This window comes from Nesoenas mayeri (genome assembly GCF_963082525.1).
Source record: "Nesoenas mayeri genome assembly, chromosome: 13".
NCBI classification, from domain to species: domain Eukaryota; kingdom Metazoa; phylum Chordata; class Aves; order Columbiformes; family Columbidae; genus Nesoenas; species Nesoenas mayeri.
Window position 1 is genome coordinate 2548926 of NC_137550.1, and position 19180 is coordinate 2568105.

The following is a 19180-nucleotide window of genomic DNA, read 5'->3' on the forward strand; positions in this document are numbered from 1 at the left end:
GTCTCACACTGCAAAACTAGAATGATATTTAGCTAATGAAAATTCCTCTAAAACACACAAGAAAGGGATTTTTCTTTCTTTTCTATCTACAGCTCAGGACTTGTTACACATGGAGTACTATGACCTTACTGTGAAACCCATATAGATCTGTGATACCTGAGTTGATATCTTCATCTGATGCGCCACTTTTAAGAAGAATTTTAACTTTCAAAAAAAACCCCGCTGGATGTATTTTCTCCTGCACAATGAAAAACAACACATTACTTGGACAGCTGTTTGTAGAATACAGATCCCATGAGAGTCCAGCACATGCATAACACAGACAAATATCAGGAAGTTACACACACTCCACTATATTCTTCAGTTCCATTTTAATGACTGAAGCAAGAGGTAAGTAACTGGCAATATTATATTTTCTTCTTAAATGAGATGTGCATCTTTATTATTTATTCTTATACTGTCAAAAGACCCGGAGGACAAAGAAAGCAAGAGATACATGTTTCTCATTTTGCTGTGGCCCATTTCCAATACTTTTAAATAGAAGCTGAACAATACTGAATGATAGAAATGTTTCCTGCTTTTCTGTGTGTGAATGGGCTGGATTACTCCAGAATTAATATGAGTAGAATTTCAATTAGCTTATAATAAAACAAAACTTAGAACAACAATGGGAGCAAATGGAAATAATTAAGATAGCTCTCACTAAAACACTGCACATTTCAGAGTCTAAAATAAAAATTTTCTAGTTCTCTATACCCTCACACAATACTAAAACATTCATTGTCAATTCCACCTCAAAAAGTTTTCTGAAAGTAAATACAGTAAAAACTGCAAAGGCCTTAGATACAATAGTAGCATGCTATTTGAATTATTAAATTGCAATGCCTTTTATCTTGATCTCGCGAGCATGTGCATCATAATCGGTCTGAAAACTTTAACAGCATGTAGAAAACTGAATTTGAGCTTTTATTTATTTAAAACAGGATTTATACTTAAAACTTGTTTCATATGAAACTGATAATGGAAATCTAGCTCATTTTTCAGGTTCCAGAAGAAACACAGTCATTTTAGTAAAGTGCAATAGCTAATTTAATTGTTTAAAATAAGACTAATGCAGCATGGCTACACAGCTTTCAAAACCGAACTCTGTTTGGCACTTGCTCAAATATTTGTACAGATAATGAGATGGAGACCCAAAATGTAGCATGGACATATTGATTATAATCCAAAGCAAGACAGAAGGTCTGGTGCCTAAAAAGCCAGCTGCTATAAATCTCAGGTAGACCACACTGTAGTTTATTCTGTTTGTACAGTTTTCATTAATATGTGCCAGAGAAACTTTAGTCATATCATTATCAAAGGACCTGACTATTAATAGATATGAGGCAGCAAGACAGCTTTACATCTACATGCAAAAATGTATCTCTCTATAAAAAAGCTGTCAACACCAAAGCATACTTCTGAGTATGAAAAACCAAAGCAAAGCAAACACACCTCCACGTGATGTCAAGGATAACACAGAAATGATTAATGTGGTGCATATTATTATGCTAATAAATGCTTGAGTTTTGACTACTGCACACCATAAATACAGTAACACACTACTACCTGATTTGCCAAGCTTATAGCTTTCAATGCCTTGTCAAGATACAGATTGCAATCCCACTCAAAATAGGCTGTAGCCAACAATCGCAGCACTTTAGCCTGGAAAGAAAAACAAACTGGAAGTTTAAATGCCATCTGAAGAGCAGGAAAAAATAGCCACACATGAACATAGATACGAATACAAAAGACTTAAAATTTAAGGTCATGAACAATAAAAGTTCTTTGGGACAAAAGAATGCCTGCCTGCTATCAGTATAACTTCTTGCTCAATTCTGAAGCATATCGAGTCTTCTGCACTGCAACTCACACAGGACATGAATCAACTAGAGTTCAGAGGAGAACAGAAGTGTAGCAAGGAAAATTGGGGATCTGGACAAAAACAGAATGAAAGCAGAAACTGAAGGAACCCAAAGTATAAACCTCACTGAGAGAGGAGAAAAAAAAACCCAACAAAACACCACAACAACAAAACAAAACACACAACACAAAGACTTACATAATGGCCTTCAAAACCATAGATAATTTATATAAGGAGAAAGAGATTAAAATCTTCTCCATATTCACTGTGGGTAGAGGACAGAGGAACACTTATCAGAAACGACACAGGTGTGAAGGATGATGCCTTGAAAGAAGAGGGGGAATGGAAGAAAAGCTGGCCTTTCAGAGTCCACTTCAGCCTTACATTCTACAATTTAACTTTTTGAAATAGTAGATTCAAATGTGGTTTAAGGGCACCCATCAGTGACTGAACTCTCAGACTGATGCTCATAGCAACTTTGCCAGACTTCATAGCAGACAGTACTGAAGTGGAGGCCAAAGACTGGTCAGGTTTGGCACAGCAGAGGCAGATGATACAGTGGAGTCAGGTTAACAAAATCTTCCTATTTATAAACAGCAATGTCTCTATTTCTTACCTGCATTTCTTTGCCAACAGAATATTTCATGTCCATCTTCCCAATGTCATAACTCTGGCTATCAATGATAAGTGCAAGTTAGAATTGAATGGGATCACAGAGATAAATTCAGACAGTCTTCTGACATGTGCAACACTCCTACCCTTTTCCATTTCTTAACCAGTTAAATCACACAAACTAATCTCAGTACTCACTGACCAGAGAAAATTTTGCCTTCTTTCTAAATCCCCACATTAAAAATTGTACTCGATCACTGTCTTCAGCCTGCTGCACGACCTTCTATACCATCTCCTATTCAAACATTTCAGTAAGCTTTATCAGTTTTAACCACAAGTGTTTTGAAGAAGCAAGTGTTCTCACTCTCACCTGACATATTATATGGTCATACACAGCAATTATACAAGATCTGGTCTCAAGATCACAGCAAATCAATAGCAGAGACAGAAAGGAAACCTGAGAGTCATGATTTCTCATTCTTTTTCTAAAAGTTAAATGACAGCACAAAGGACCACCCAGTAGAAAGCACAGTGGTAATTCCACTAAACCAGATTTGATCACAAATGCTGTGAATGAAGAACTGTTTGAAAGAAAAACAATAACTGGGCATTTGTTTTCTAATCTAATACATTCTAAGTACAGGAAAGTCTTACACCACTAGGTGGAGGCACATCTCTTTCTCTGGATAATTATTTGCCTTTTGCAAAGGCTTATTTCCTCTTCATAATTTTTCATGAAGACTCAATATTTAATTTTCCACAAGAATAAAATATAAAACATAAAATAATCTCCAAAGCACCAGCTGTAATTAATTCTAAGCATTTCTACAAATCCTCTTTGGCAACATATGTGACCAAAACTGTTTTTAATTTCATATGTTGCCATTTGTTTTCTTCTGACTAGTTAAAAGAAAAGAACAAGAAGAAATAAAAACAAATTGTATGAACTGAGGCTGTGAGTTTGGCATGAAGATACTCCTTCCGATAACCAACATTTTTTCTTCCTTGGTAGTACATTACTTATTTGGATCCTACCCAAACCACCTCTATTTCTTTTTCACCTTGATGCTTCTGTCTTCCATTGGTCAATGACTTGCTCTCAACGAAGAGACTCCTTTATGAGAAATCCAAATACTGTTTAAAACACATCCACTTAAAACCAGTCAGAAGAATTTGTCTAGTCTTTTCTGAAGTTTTGAAATCCCTTCACTATCACTTATGAGTGACACTAAAACTGGAAAGAGCCTCTTCATAAGAATCATCTTTTTGGAAGAAATGCTAGGGAGAGAACTGACAAGCACTATGGAAAGACTTTCATTCCAATGGCATGAAAACCGATGTGGAAAGCAGATATATAAATGGCAGGCAACAGAGTAAGACAGTCACTAGGTATCTGCTCAGCTAATTCAGTTCAGCTACAACCTTGTATTCTCACACTTTAATTAAACGTCTACTTTATCTTGCTCCCCCCTCTCCTTCAAACGTATTTTTACATCTAAAAAGCGGGATTTTATTTTGTTTGCCTTCGCACGTTACCTGAGCCAGAAAGAACTCTGTTCATACTTCTTCCATTCATAGGTTTCCACTCCAAAATTGTAACATAGGATTGACAGGTAACAGGTCTGCAATAAAAGACTCCTGTTTCTATAACGTACATGTAAAAACACCATTAGACCTTTGGCACTCCAGTCTCTGGTTCTTTAAAATGCATTTTACTTGATACATCCACTGTTATCACTTCTGACCTTATACAAGGAGATATTGAACATGACTAAAATGGAATTGTAATTGTGTGGGAAAGTGAAACATCATTGACCAGTCCAGGACACGCAAAACAGTGTGATCTTTGAAATACATGAGGTAGCATAGTTCCTCAGAAATCTCAGTGAAAGCATTAGAAATGTGTAAAACAACCAATAAAAATTAAAACTTGAGAGGAAAAACTGGAATATTACAACTTCATTTTTTAAAACTACAAAAATGTTTTACATAGTTAAGTGAACAGGTCTCTACCTCTTCCATGGTAGTTTTCTTCCCAGCACATCTCTTTGGGGTTAAAAAAAGATCATCCACATTACAAGTCTTAAGAGAAAACTGGTTTTGAATCCTTAGTTATTCAGAGCACTACTGTTTTCTGCTTTATCAGGCAGCCCTGGCAATGTCTGTTCATAACAACTTGTCTTTCCTTTGAAATTATTTGCAGCTGTCATATGTCATCCAAAGAAGAGAATGAAAAGCCATTTTATATGCTAACAGGCTACCAATATTTACATCCATTTTGTGTCTGCAGTAATTTTCTTTTCCAAGTATAAATGATGCTTCTTTCAAGTGACTACAGATTTCAAACCCTCGGGCAAGAAGTAGTGAGGTAGCACAGCATCTTGCTTCAAATGTATTGTTTTTCTCATTGTAATCCAGAGACAAAAGCACAGATTCAGTATGCATGAACAACAACAACAAAATATCACCCTCAGATATGAAACCCTTACTTTTCATAACTGTATTTCTGAACTTTTGCTTTCCAAAACAGAAAGGTTACTGTACTGAAGCTTTCACGCAAAGTGTTTAGCATAATGCTGTGGGCATACTGTGGCATACCCCAGTCATTTACTTGCACGCTTTGAAAAGAAGTATTTCAAAGGATAATTAAAATACTGTTTCAGTGAATTACTGCGTTCAAGCATAACACTAAATATTCTTATAACCTTGGCACCTCTCTGAACAACAAATGTCTGGAACAATTTCAGCATTTCACTCTGCAGGGCAAGAGTTCCCAGTTACGGTTCATAGATCACTGATGATCCACAAGCCGCAAATCCTCAGCTGATCTGTGGTACCACACGTTACCATAACGCAACCACCCCCTTGTGATGTCCTGCAAGTGCTCTCTGGTACAACAGGAGCCTGGACGAGTTAAGGACTGACAGCTACCTAGTGGTACAAAAGTTTTGAAGTCACTCAGCAATCACTAACTCTTTCCTTTTTCCTCATTGTTTAAACATCACCACGAGAAGTAAATTGTCTCTCTCATAATCAGAAACCTTTTCCTTGTCTGCATTGGTGCTCCTGCTTTGTGAAGAGCATTCATCACGAGAAGTTTGATATTATTTAATGAAGGAGTTTAAGCAGAAAGCATGAAATTAAAACTAAATGTGGAATAGTAATGCAAAGATCCCAGTGAGCATTTTCAACAATTCACAGTGAGCAGCTCTGCTTTTATGTTTCAAATAAAAGCTACACTCCTGCAACTTAGTCTCTCAGATGCACTGAACACCGCCCGCAGATCACAAAAAAATAAATTCAACGAAATTAAACTCCAAACATATTTCCCATATTTCCCTTTCAGAATTCACAACTACCCCTTTTAATTTTATTACCTGTACCACAGAGACAGGAACAAAATAATTCCTAAATATTGGGAAAACATTAAAGTAAGCAAATGAAAATAAAAGTGGGAAAGTTTACTCTGATGTAAACATATTAGATTTCTATCTTTGCAAACAAAGAGTTAGTCTGCATATGCTAGAGTTTGTTTTCTCTGGACATTGTTCTGTGACAATAGAACCATAAAAACACAATTTAGTGCAATGGGAAGCCTCCATTCGTAGCTCTACAGCTTTATGAAGACAAAGATTAGTACTGAGGATAGTGATAGACTTCCATATCAAAAACTTAGGAGCTCAGGTCTTCTCTTGTCCCATCTGTTTACAGACAAAAATTCACGTGGGTACAAGTGAATATGTAATACACAAGATCAAGACATAAAATGCAGCTGGTTCTGTAGAAGAGTAGGCCACTCATTCAGTTTATAAAGTTTTTTGCCTTGCCTGCTGATCTGTCTTCTCTCATTCGTTAGTTTATTGTTCTATTTTGAATGATAAACTTTGAGAAACAAGAATAAAATGAACTTTGAAGAAAAAACCCTGCTGTTTTCATGCAAAATTTTTAGTAAGAAAATCTCAAAGGAGCAACCAGTTACAGAAGAGATACACAGCTCAGAGTACTTTAACACATAGAGAGGAAAGCAGATTTTCAAAGTTTGGAATGATAAAGAAAGGATGATTTCACTTACCTCTTTTGGCAATTTCATCAACATATCTTTGCAGCGCTGCACACACATCACTGCTTTCTGAAAATCCCCCTGAGCAACTGCCTAAGAAAGCAGTAGAACATGCCAACAAACTGTGAACAACTTGTCTTTAAAATTCATTAAAAGACTGATTCTCTAAAGCAGGACTTGGGTTTTTCACATTCAGTAAAGCTAGGTTGGGGATTAGATATCTGTCCTTACAGTGCTACAATAATTCTGTATATTTCTATATGTTGCCAGATGATAAAGACTTCCAGAAAAACACTGCAGTGCTCAGGCAGCATGAAAAGGCCAGATACATGGGAGAAGTTCATTCATATGTTAAGATGACACAGAAGTTCAGCAAATCTTAAACCACCTATCCAACAACCTAAAGTCTTCTTTTGTCTTCATGATCAAATTAAAAATTTTGGCCACTGCTTTGGCCTTCTTAGGGAAGCTCTTGAGAATGTTGAAGGTAGTACTTCCCTTGTAGATACTGAGGTCAGTGCTGTTATCAACAAATGGAGGTAACTATATTTTCTCTTATTTACACTCATATGCCAGTAATACTCTATAGCATTGATAAAGTACTCAGAAACTTCAGTCAGGCACACCAATGCCTCACCAAACTTAACACTTCTAAATTACCTACTCCGAATTATTGCAATTTGTGTTGTTGATCTCCTAGAAAACCTTTAGCACTTTTTCAGACTTCTCTCATACTGCACTAGGCTTTTTTTTCCATAATTATCACCATGATTCTTACCTCATTGTATGATGCCAGAGGTTGAGACTTCAACAAAAATATCAAATGTCATAGAACTCACTGTTTCCAGACTTTGTAATTTTATACTGGTTCTCTCACTGTTTAAAGCCTTTATATGTGGAAAGCAGCAAATACAAGGTCATGGAAGAGAGGGTATTAATGTATAGAAAGATCTCTGTCTTTGATGATGTTCATGAGTTTGCAGTTATGAAAGCTGTGAGCTACAGAAGACTTTGCACCTTTGGCTTATAATATCTATTTGTTAGATATGAACCTTGGCTATCTGCAGCCGTGGTGAATACTATTAATACCTTTGCATACTTTCAATCAGCCTAGTACAGTATGATGAGCGTTCCAAAGTGACTAGTCTTGCTGTGTACATGTTAACAAATGCGGTTTGGAGGACCCAGGTTCTACACCAGTCCTATCCCCTTTCTCCAGTCAAGCACAGGACACCTTTGGAACTGACACATTTATGATTCAGAAAGGCAGCTGTTTGTTTTATAAACAGCCACACTAGCCAAATCACAGAGCAACGAATCTGAACTAGAAGATATAAACACCACAGCAGAAACAACTGCAATAAATTAGGCAAATTAAAAATCATTAAATGATGGCAACACTGAATGCAAACACGAGATCTGCTATCTTACATCTAAGTGAAGGAAATGCAGCCCTCAGCAAGTCTTCAATGCCAAGCATTCATACATGTAATAACTGGGTCAGAGTTTCCCTCTGTACCCCTACTGACTTATAAGGAGAACTGGAAAGAACACATACTGATTCAGCCTGATAAGAGAGAACTTTGAAGAGGTTCTTCTCCACATCGGCTTTGTGCACATTAATATCTGCTTCACCATCGCTCCCCTTAAGTAACTTTGCATACAGTTTTTCTATACTCTGGAAAACAAAGCATAGGCATCACTCATGGAACTTACAAATAGGTGTGTTTAGAAGAAATTAGAACTGGAAAAGAACCTACGCTCATGGCAGTCTCTAGAAATCCATCGGCGATATCAGCTTTTCCAATATCTATCCATCCTTTCCCAGTTTTCATAGACATCTGAAGGAGCATATAAGTGCTTTGTGAAAATATAGTCACTTTCAAGAAAGGTAATGTTAGATCTCATCTTGATGCACATATCTAACATAGGAAGGGGTGTTTCAGCTCTTCAATTTCTGTCAAGTGCCTCTCACATCTGATTGAAGTCCTTAACACTCAGATGCAGCATAAGACATATGGTGTCTTACTAGACAAAATTATAAGATACTGAAATAAATAAATATGCTGCTCATGTAACATTCGACCATATGACAAAGATGTGATGCTAACTGCACTGTCCAGAAATGCGTAACTGTGCTGCCTCAGCAAGGGATCCCCATGACAATACGGAATCCCCATTACAACATAGGCTCCCCTTCAATGTGCATATTCACCAGAACTATAGGGGTATTTTGCTGCCTTTCCAAAGCAACCATGATAGGGTTTTGAAGGTTTCCCTTGGCGATCAACTGTACTTGATAGCTCACCCACCGCTGGCCTTACCAAAATCTGTCTTCGAATAGTTCCCTCCGGAGGATCACTGCCTTCACAGAGGCACACCAGTCTGCAAGCAACAAACCGTACTGCAAGAGAACACGCAGACATTCCTAAGTTCCCCCTCCTTTTTTTTCTTTTCCAAAGTCAGGCCCTGCCATATCTGAAAGACTGCTTGTCATTTTAAATTTCAAGAGAGAAAAATTTGGAAGCTTCAGGAGTCAAAGCAGTCTGAATTTTAGCTGAACTGTTTAAAATGGCTTTTTAAGCATTAGAAAAAAAAAATTATCATCAAAATACCTATTAAACAGTTTATAGAGAGTTTAAATTAAATGCATAGTATTCAAAGACTTAATTACCTTGCAGGTGCTAACAGTTAACGTGCCTTGAGCGTCTCAAAATAGCCTTCAGCACAATACGGAAATGAAGTTTAATACTCTTTACATTTTCAAAGTAAAAAGCAAAAATATTTTCAGGCCTTCCTTATACACAAGGGGTGGAAAAGACACCACTTAAAGTATTTAAAATAGCCTCTCCCTGGCCCTTCAGCTGTGATACAAGATCTGAGAACATTACACTCTACAATTACTACTTATTTTGTGTACACTTACCCTTTTCCCTTTACCCAATATAATTTATATGATGCAGATTATACGTAATTTTGACTATAATCCCTCAAGACAAAGATGTAGGCCAGATACTGCAATCCTGCAGAACCACATGAAGAACACGTTGAGGGAAAAGACCAAAAGCTCATTTTGCTTTCCCTGAGACCAGCTCCTGGCTCCAAGCAAACGCACCTGGCTAAGGTAGGCAACTTAAAAAGGGATCTAGAGGTTTTCTGTATGTAAACATTGATGAGATAGTTTCATTAAAGAAACAACCCCACTGATATAAGTTAAGTGACCAACAGTCTAAAACGTACATTTATTTTATTTACACACGTTTTTAGATTAAAATCATAGCATTAGAAGACAAATCAGTTTCCTTTGGTCACATCACTGCTTTACTGACGCTCTGGCATAGAAAGGGGGAGGGATAAGAATGCCTACACAGATTCTGTGTCACGAGATCACTATCACACTAGGATGCTCCTTCCAGAACTGTTTATACAAGCCCAGCTGTATATTTTCATCTGCCTACACCCTATCTGCAAAGATCCAAACAAATCTACAGCACCATGTATATAGAACACATACGTACATTTAGCTCTTTGCTCATCATTGACAACAGAACCCGTGTGCTTGGTCACAGTCCAGTTCCACAGGTTTATTGCACCCTCTTCAACCTGAGCAGGAGAATTCCATTAAATTTAATTTTGTCTTGGATTTGGGTAATATTGAAATTCACTACTGGAAATCATCTTTTATGTGTATCACAGTAATGATCTGTCCACATGTTTGTGCAACTTCCTTTTACATTGCAGTCAAAGGTATAAGTTTTCCATGAAATAGTTCCATGATCCCACAGGGAGATCAGGGATTGTGACTTGAAAACAGCATGCTGAATGGACCACATAACATTTCTTCAGCTAAAAGTAGGGATCATTCTTTTCTACAGATCCATGATTTCAGAATTATAAGCAGCTGGCAGGAAGCACATACTCTTTTCATATGTATATTTCATAAGATATATTCAGTGTTATAAAAGACTATTTTACATCTTCTAAAAACATGAGAGCACTTCTAAGCTGAAGCAAGGTAAGAAAGAACACGACTGTGTAAATCTCAGGCTGACAAGACCTGAAGCTAAAAAGAACTAATTAATCCTATGACCAATAGCACATATGTGTCATATCATCCACCAGTGCCTTCAGCTCCAATTTGAAATTATGTGAAATTACGTGTAACAGCCAATTCTGTAAGTAAAGTGATGAACTTCAGAAACATTCCCATATGTTCCTAACCAAATCCCACTAATCTGTCATATTACTGAAATGTCCTAGCCTATGTTTCTATCAAATCCTTTCCCATTCTTAACAAAACATGACCCCAGTCTGTCTGTCCAGGGTGAAGTTTTCTCACAAACATTCATCGATACCAAATTTGTGCAATAGTAAATCATCATGTCCAAAACACAACTGATTCACTGGCAGCTTTCAGAATATCTGATGTACGTATTAAACAAATGTCACAGAATTCGAAGGGATTAGAAAAAAAATACAAGAATTATATGAGGTTTTAACACATTTACAATAAGGCTTCACATATTTTCCCTATCAAAATGAAAACTAAGTAGTTTAATTATTTTAAACATTGAGAAACTTCTGATATTAGCAGAAAAAAAAGGACAAAGGCTACTGACTGTATACTCTTGTTAAAAAGGCCTTCATAAAGACAATAAGCTCCTTGAAGGGTGGCACTTACCATCACTTCACATCCTAGTTTCCATAGCAGATCTGGCCTAAAAATGCACTCTTGCCTAACTAGGAGACGCTTTAAGGCCCCTTTTATTGAAAAGATCAGATTATAAATTAATATCTCCTTTCTTTAAAAATAATTTAGCTCAACTGTTTAAAGAAGAAAGATGCCAGTTCTATGCTCCCATATTTCTTTACAGACTGCACTAAGCATGCTTTCTGGTGTGCCACTTGCTAACCCATCTTGATCTTTGTCACAAATTTAGGACTTTCAAAATCAGCCTTCTTTAGATGACAATTGCTATGAGTTATATCTCTTCAAAATATAATTTCAGATTTAAAGGTTGAACAATATCTCAGTTGGTCTTGTTTTTATTCCTGATTCATGTATTACTCATCAGACTTCTTTTTGAAAAAGGCCTTTTAAAGTAGATGTTCACTACTTTATAAGAACTCCTCTAGAAGAAATACACGGAACGAAAAAAAAAACATTACTAACAACAATCTAACCCACTTTTATAATGTACGCGAATAGGTACTTCCAACTCCAATACTGTGTGCTGGGTTTACCAGGCAGTTAAAAACACTCACTTGTTTCTTCCTCCTCAAGCATCTGCTGTCACTGTCTGAACCCCTGCACAGGACAAAAAGGACCCCTCCTCTACCCAGTACCAACCTCTCAATGCATCAGTGCTCTACACTTGCATTTCTACTTAAAATTACGATTAAATACTACCATAAAACCGCCATAATAAAAACCTTAACATCATTAAGTCACCAGTAACTTTTCCCATTATGATGCTCACTTTTTGGAGCAATATTTTGCTTTGACTTTTTAAACGTAGTATCTTCCACTTTATTTTGGACTTTAGCTCTTAGATCCCAACAGGGCTAAAATTACAGATTAGGAATGAGGGCAGGGGCTGGACGAGGGCAGGGGCTGGACGAGGGCAGGGGCTGGACGAGGGCAGGGGCTGGACGAGGGCAGGGGCTGGACGAGGGCAGGGGCTGGACGAGCTGCGGGAGCCACAGCCACCGACCTGGGCGAGCGCTGCCGCCGAGGGTGAAACACACGAACCCCCCGTTTCCTCAGGTGGCTCGGAAGGCCGGGGCTCAACCTCAGCCGCCCCCCCGCCCTCCTCAGAGAGGTTGCTCGCCGCCTGGAAGAGCTGCTCGGTGAGGGCGGCGATGCGGGATGGGGCCTCTTCCCTCAGCAGCTCCCGTACCAGCCCTGGAAGACAGGACGAGAGGGGCATAAGACACAACCCGGGCTCCCAGGGAAGGCAGCCCTGGCCCCGCAGCAGACGGCACCTTCCACGGCCACCAGACGCGCTCCCGCCATGGCGGGGCCGCCCCTCAGCGCCGCTCTGAGGTGACCCGGGGCGGGAACGGCGCCGCAGCGCATGCGCGGCGCCGCAGAGCATGCCGGGCCCAGCGCCGCGGCCGGAGCGAACCCAACTCTGGCGGCGGCTCCGCATGCCCATTGGGTCTCCGGCGGTACCGCCCCGCCTCCCCGCCTAGAGTGACAGGCGCTGCGGCCAGTCGGATGGCGCGGCGGACCGTCTCCCCCGCTCGCCGTCCGGTGGGCGCCGCGGCCGTTCTGGAAGGATCCCGGGAGCGGGGCCCGGCCGGGCGCAGGAGAGATGTCGGGGCTGCTCCACACGACGCTGAGCGGGCTCAACAGCGACTCCTACTGCGAGATCAGCCAGTACCGCGACCAGCACTTCCGGGTGCGCCCGGGCCTGAGGCGCGGGGGTGGTGGGGCCCGGGCAGGGCGGGGGTGGAGCGGCCTCTGACAGCGCGGGCGGGGCCCGAGGCGAGGCCGGGCGAGCGGGAGGTGCCCGCCGGGGCGGCAGGAGCGCTGACCCGCTGCCTGCTCCCCTCAGGGCAGCAAGCAGCTGCAGGAGAAGTCCCTGAAGATTTCCTCTACGCTGTACGTTGGCAACTTGTCCTTCTACACCACCGAGGAGCAGATCCAGGAGCTCTTCTCCAAGTGCGGGGATGTCAAGAGGATCGTCATGGGGCTGGACAAGATCAAGAAGACCCCCTGTGGCTTCTGCTTTGTCGAGTATCCTTTGCGGTTCCCTGTCACTGCCAGCCCGTGTGCGGTTGCCACCTTTAGTTCCTCTGCACAGCAAGCTCAGCTGTACTGCTGTGGAAAACCTGACAAGGAGTGATAGTCATAGAGTCATTGTGGTTGGAAGAGACCCTCAAGATCACAGAGTCCAGCCGTAACCTAACTCTGGCACTAAACCACATCCCTAAGAACTTTGTCTAAAGTTTTAAACCCCTCCAGGGACGGTGACTCCAGCACTTACCTGGGCAGCCCGTTCCAGTGCTTTACAACACTTTCTGTTAATAAATTTTTCCCTAATATCCAATCTGAACCTTCCCTGTTGAACTTGAGGCCGTTTTCTCTTGTCTTATCACTTGCTACTTGGAAGAGGAGACCAGCCCCCTCCATGGTACAACCTCCTTTCAGGCAGTTGTAGAGAGCAATAAGGTCTCCCCTCAGCTTCCTTTTCTCCAGGCTAAACAGCCCCAGTTCCCTCAGCTGCTCCTCCTGAGACTTGTCAGGTGCTTTCTACCAGGTGTTTCCCTTCCAGCCTTGCTGCTTCCCCACCACCATCTTGATTGAGAGACATACTGTACAGTGGTTTTGTGTGTGAAAAGTGTTACTGCTGCTGTGCTTGCTGGAGAAGGCAGAGAGTTCCTTTAATTTGTTAAATTCTTTAATGAATTTAGGGCCAAAATAAGAACTGTTAAAATCGTCAGTCTTAGCTCTTGTCTGACCAGGCACATGTTCACTTTCTCACCTTAACTTTACACCCGAATGAAGCAGCAGAATAAGCACTGGCGGTATTCCTAAGCACAGGGTACACGCTTGTACAAGTTGTACTGTGAGCTGTCTTCGCAAAGCTCTCCTGTGAGGCCTGTGCCTCTTGTTCAAACCGAGTCAAGTTTCACATAAAAAAGGCACATGATAGGTTTCTGGCGCTTAGCAGGTTATTAACATATTTGTTTAATCTACTGCTGAAACAAGTGATCCAAAGCAACTTCTTGTCTGCGAAGGTACTAACATTAAAGTTCAGAATCCTGTCTGAGTGGGAACTATTGTTAGCTTGGATTTATAGAAGCGCAGTTTTCGATCCTATAGAGAAAGCAGGAAGAATAAAAAGGGCTGGAAGGCAGAGTTTCTCTACTTCTCAGATACAATAGTTCTCTCTTTTATTTTCTTTGTCCCCAACAAAATAACACACTTAGTTCTCCTTATAGTATGCTTCAGGTACTACACAAGAGCAGATGCTGAACACGCAATGCGATTTATCAACGGCACACGGCTAGATGACCGCATCATTCGAACTGACTGGGATGCAGGGTTTAAGGAGGGGCGACAGTATGGAAGAGGAAAGACTGGAGGACAGGTAAAGGCAATACCAGTTCATACCTTGAATTTGATCCCCCTAAGATTGTGTTCTGCTTTGCTGCTTTTGTCTCATGCAGAGCAATGTGTAGACTGTAAAGAGCTAATATGAACTTCAGCCACCCCCATGTTATTTTGATAGCTGATGCCTGGTGTTAAAAGCTAGAAACAGAACTGAAGGCCATTTCTGTCTGGGACTCCAGACTTCTGCAATCCAAAAAGAATCTTCCCTAATCTAAGCTGGTATTCTTAACATGACGCAGAATTTGAATGGAGCGGGCCAGTGTAGCTGCTAGGCCAATCTCATAATGCAGCTGTTTGCCCTGGCATGAAGGTGTGAGGTTCCTTTGCAGGTTTCCAAGGTGTAGGGGAGACAATATTCTGGAGGCCATGCCTGACAATTCAGAAAGTTGGACTGCAAAGCTGAATGGAAATGTTTTGGGGTCTTCTTTGCCCCGTGTCTAAAAAGACCTCAGCCATCACATAGATACTCATTTGTAATTTTCACCACCTTTTTTGTGGCTTATTTGAACAGATTTTAAAGGAGTCAAAGTGTTTCTAACCTGAACTTCAGTTCCCCACCAGCTGAGCAAGGAGGGGCTGATGATTCTGAAGTCTAGGCAGTGCAGGGTACTAATATCTGTGTTACTGCTGTACTCCAGGTACGAGATGAGTACCGGACAGACTACGATGTGGGAAGAGGTGGCTTTGGCAAGATCATTCAGATGCAGAAGGCAAATCATCAGCCTGCGATCTATTAATTTCCTCGTGGGTTCTAGCTCATAGAGGGCTCTGTCCTTCCAGAGCTAGCCCTGTTCTCGGATTTAGGATCGGGGTAGGGAGTGAGATCCAAGTTCCAGCAAAAGGTGACACTCCTTAGACTGTGGATATACATGTATTCATTCCCCTTCCTTCTGGGCTAGAGAGGATGTTCTGTGCTGATACAGGGCAACAAGGGAAGGAAAAATGGACAGCTCTGCAGGATTCTGGGTAAGAAGAAATGCAGCTTTTCACACAGACTTTGTGCTATGCCATACTCTTCATGTTGCAGCTAAGCAGGTGACTTCCTCCAAGCTGCAACCACAGCCATGGTTGCTCTCAAATGGAACTTCTTAAAAGCTTACTGTCATCGGAGCCCTCCAGGTGTCTGGGCATCTTGTGAGGATGCACAAGAGATTCAGGTTTCTCGTTTACAACCTCATCTGCTTACAAAGCAGTATTGCTCTTTGGATGGGAGAAGTGGAACAAGGCCTTGTCATCTGCTCGGAGGGGCTTATCTCCACATTTAACCCTTGGGTTGGTCAGGGCCTGCAGAGCATTTCTCCTTATGATGCCCCCAGTGCTGCCTGGCTTTTCAGATCCTCACTGTTTGGTGTGATTTGTTAAAAGTTTATTTTAATTTTTTAAATAAAACAGTTGTATTGGATCTGGCTGAGTTGGAGTTATTATCCCCCTAGCAGCCCTTATAGTGCTGTGCTGTGTGTTGGTAGGTGGAAGGTGTTGATAACACAGCAGGGATTTGGCTTCTGCTGAGCAGTATCTCATGTCAAGGCTCTCTCCAACATTTGCCTGTCATCAGTAGGCTGGGGAGGGCAAGATCTTGGGAGAGAGCAGATCCAGGACAGCTGACCCCAGCTGACCAAAGGGATATTCCATACCACATGATATCTGCTCAGCAATAAAAGCTAAGAGAAAGGAGGGGGCGTGGGGAGGGCATTTGTTACTACAAGATTTGTCTTGTGGCGCAACCACTGTGCCGACTGAAGCCCTACTTCCTGGAGAGTGACTGGACATCTGCTGATGGGAAATAAAAAATAAATCTTTTGGTTTCATTTACTTCTGCACATGGCCTCGCTTTTGCTGTATTAAACTGCCTTTATCTTGACCTATGATTTCCGTCATATTTTCTCTCCCAATCCTGCTAAGGAGAGTGACAAGAAGAGCTTGGAGGGCACCTGGCATCCAGCCAAGGTCAACCCACTACAGTCCCTTTTGGCACCCAGCGTGGGACATGAGCCAAGGGCAGTGTTGTATTAAGCACGCTACTGCTATACTAGTTACTAAGTAGCAAGCTTCTGTGCTGGTCATGGGGTTTATTGGCTGTACTGCTTATCTGTGCTTTGCTGAGCTTGGGAACAGGTTAGTACAAGCAGTAGGTGTGTGCTTTGTGCTTGCGTTCACGGCCCCTGTGCTGGGCGAGCTGTCTGGCAGAGGGGATGAGGGAATACGTCTCCTTCCTACTTGGGATTGATGTGGGTGGTTTTATTATGGAGGTTCCCAAGGTCCTTGCTCACCCTTACGTGAGCTGTTTAATACTACTAATTAACACTTTGGGCATACTACAGAGTTTGTGGAATCTGGTGTCATCTGGTGTAAGAGAAGATGACTTTTGGGTGAGGTGGTACGGAAATGTGCCCTAAGGAGGCTGGTCCCTGAGGGGCAGGGTGTGAAGTTCTTCTCCGTCTTATTTCCTGTCCACAGTGCTGCTGAGGAGGGGAGTGATAGAGCAGCTTGGTGGGCACCTGCTGTCCAGCCAGGGTCAACCTGCTACAACAGCGAGTCCTGTACCTGTTGCAGTTTGCACATCAAAACCACTTGCTCTATCACACAAACTGGGGGGCAGCATCTCCTGTTGTGTGTTAATGCTGCTGTCACTTGCAAACACAAAGACCATAAAAGAGGGTGCAAGTTTTTCTCTTTTTCTCTCAGCTTCAGCCTTGGTGCTGCCTTTTCCTCCTCTTCAATTTTGCAATAGCTGATGGCTGATGTCAGAAGGAAGTTGCTTATAAAGTGAACGGCTGCTCTGAATATGACAAGTCCTTATGTCTCACATCAGTAGGTTCTAGGATAACTTTCTCTATTCTATCACCTCTTCCACAATCAGAGGAGTGTGCAAAGCAAAGCAAAGGCCCGCTCTGCATTTCAGAGAAGAGGGAACCAGGAACTCCCCTGTGTTTATGACAAACTTTCTTCCCATTTTAAGAGCATCGCTGACACTCTCTAACCTGTTCTTAGGATGCAAACTAGAGAGCAGAGGAGTTGAAAACCCTTTCTGATCTGTCCCAAAGAACCTCTCAGCTATAGCAGGTGATTCCATTGAACAAGTTAAATTCTGTCTGTAAATTTGGTTTGTATTATGTAAATAATAGCAGCTGGTCCTTGCCCAATAATGTGTAACTGTTATTTTTCATGCATTACCTCATCCAAGATAATAGAAACTGTTTCACACCCATCTGCAGACCAGGCATACAATTTAAATTAATTTAACATTCACATTACCCTGAAGTCTTGATAACTGGGGGAAGGGGGGTTTTACATTTCATTTGTTGAAATGTCTCCTTACCTGTTTGTTTTGCAAGTCAGGTTGCTGTGCCTGTACGACTGTCACAGCTCTTGAAGGAACTGCATGTTTAGTCTTCAGCAGGTTTAAGCAATGACAGCTTTGAGAAACCTGTGAAGCAGCTCCCCCTGACATGCAGTGAAAAGGAGCAGGACATTTGACTTAAGAGCAAAAATACAAGCAGTCATCTGTCCAGCCTGGCACAGCAGCATGAGGTCCTTCATGGAGAGTATGAATTACAGAGGGAATAATTGCCTGGGCAAACAGAGCAGGGAAATGGGAAAACTTGAGGAAGACAGGGAGAGATATCTGCCATTAAATTATAGGATTAGCAAAGGAATCTCTTGTGTATGAGGTAGGGAAACATAAGGCAAGCTTTCCATTTGCTCCTGGAAGAGCCTCGTGTGGCCAGCTGGACACACCAGTTCTATGTATGTGACAGAACACGCAGAGATCTGTTCGGACAGGTGCCTGGGCTGTTTTATGACTGCAGGGGGCATCAGTCCCTATTTTTGCAAGATACTGTGATTTCGGCTCTACACAGATCTCCCTGTCGTGTTCACTTCAGTCTGGAGGAAGAGTGTCTCCTTCAGCGAGTCCCAAACCAGAGCTAGCAATCTATGCTCCTTTCCTCTTTCAACATAACCTTTGCAAAGAGATTTGCGCAGACTTTTTTTCAAATGCATGTATTTGCTGAAAAGAACCCATCTCAAATACTGCAGCTGTAGTAGATGTCAGGATCTCTTCCTCCTACAGCAATCCCGGACAGAACCAAAGAGAGATGAGAAAGTTTACAAGTCAGTAGGTGCTCCCAGGCTGTGGCCTGTGCTGCCATGTGTATGTACCCACATGGCACCATGCTGCATCAGTCAGAAGAGATGTCCTTGCCAAGAGTGTTCCCAAGCATGGTGGCTGCCAGGATCCTGGAGCAGCCTCTCCTGCCCTGGCTGGGCTCCTGGCCATGGCACACTCTGTGCCCAGAAGACTCAGGCTCCAGGGCTGCCTTTCAGACACCTTTCATGAGCACACAAAGGTCCTATATTAAGAGAGAAAACCCTTTGTCCTCTCATTGCTGGGGCAGCACCAAGCTGGGCAGTGCAGCGAGCAGACTGAGAGACTTGATGAGACCCCAGAGAAACCAGGTACAGCTTAGCAGCAAACAAGTGG

General features: G+C 41.8%; 2 protein-coding genes across 2 annotated transcripts in view; one reads left to right on the forward strand and one right to left on the reverse strand.

The window, feature by feature from the left end:
* TEX11 (testis expressed 11) overlaps positions 1 to 12616 on the reverse strand; it is a 30740-nt gene extending 18124 nt beyond the window's left edge. The window contains exons 1-11 of the mRNA XM_080352625.1: positions 12561 to 12616; positions 12368 to 12480; positions 10094 to 10178; positions 8900 to 8979; positions 8336 to 8416; positions 8134 to 8253; positions 6588 to 6668; positions 4052 to 4137; positions 2520 to 2577; positions 1609 to 1704; positions 157 to 238 (exon numbers count right to left, since the gene is read on the reverse strand). Coding sequence (XP_080208751.1) covers positions 157 to 238; positions 1609 to 1704; positions 2520 to 2577; positions 4052 to 4137; positions 6588 to 6668; positions 8134 to 8253; positions 8336 to 8416; positions 8900 to 8979; positions 10094 to 10178; positions 12368 to 12480; positions 12561 to 12591 — 913 coding nt within the window. The 5' untranslated portion in view covers positions 12592 to 12616. The remainder of the gene's footprint in view (positions 1 to 156; positions 239 to 1608; positions 1705 to 2519; positions 2578 to 4051; positions 4138 to 6587; positions 6669 to 8133; positions 8254 to 8335; positions 8417 to 8899; positions 8980 to 10093; positions 10179 to 12367; positions 12481 to 12560) is intronic.
* Positions 12617 to 12796: 180 nt separating this feature from the next.
* LOC308045412 (nuclear cap-binding protein subunit 2) lies at positions 12797 to 16099 on the forward strand. The gene is made up of 4 exons (XM_080352687.1): positions 12797 to 12979; positions 13136 to 13317; positions 14536 to 14674; positions 15336 to 16099. The coding sequence occupies exons 1-4, from the start codon at positions 12893 to 12895 to the stop codon at positions 15432 to 15434; spliced, it is 507 nt and encodes a 168-aa protein (XP_080208813.1). The 5' UTR covers positions 12797 to 12892; the 3' UTR covers positions 15435 to 16099.
* Positions 16100 to 19180: the final 3081 nt, after the last annotated feature.

What these genes read in the sequence shown, in the direction of transcription:
- LOC308045412 (XM_080352687.1), top strand. Translation starts at nt 12,893, where the DNA reads ATGTCGGGGCTGCTCCACACGACGCTGAGCGGGCTCAACAGCGACTCC. An exon ending in TGTGGCTTCTGCTTTGTCGA is followed by an intron (nt 13,318 to 14,535) that starts GTATCCTTTGCG and finishes AGTATGCTTCAG; the next exon opens with GTACTACACAAGAGCAGATG. An exon ending in GAGGAAAGACTGGAGGACAG is followed by an intron (nt 14,675 to 15,335) that starts GTAAAGGCAATA and finishes GCTGTACTCCAG; the next exon opens with GTACGAGATGAGTACCGGAC.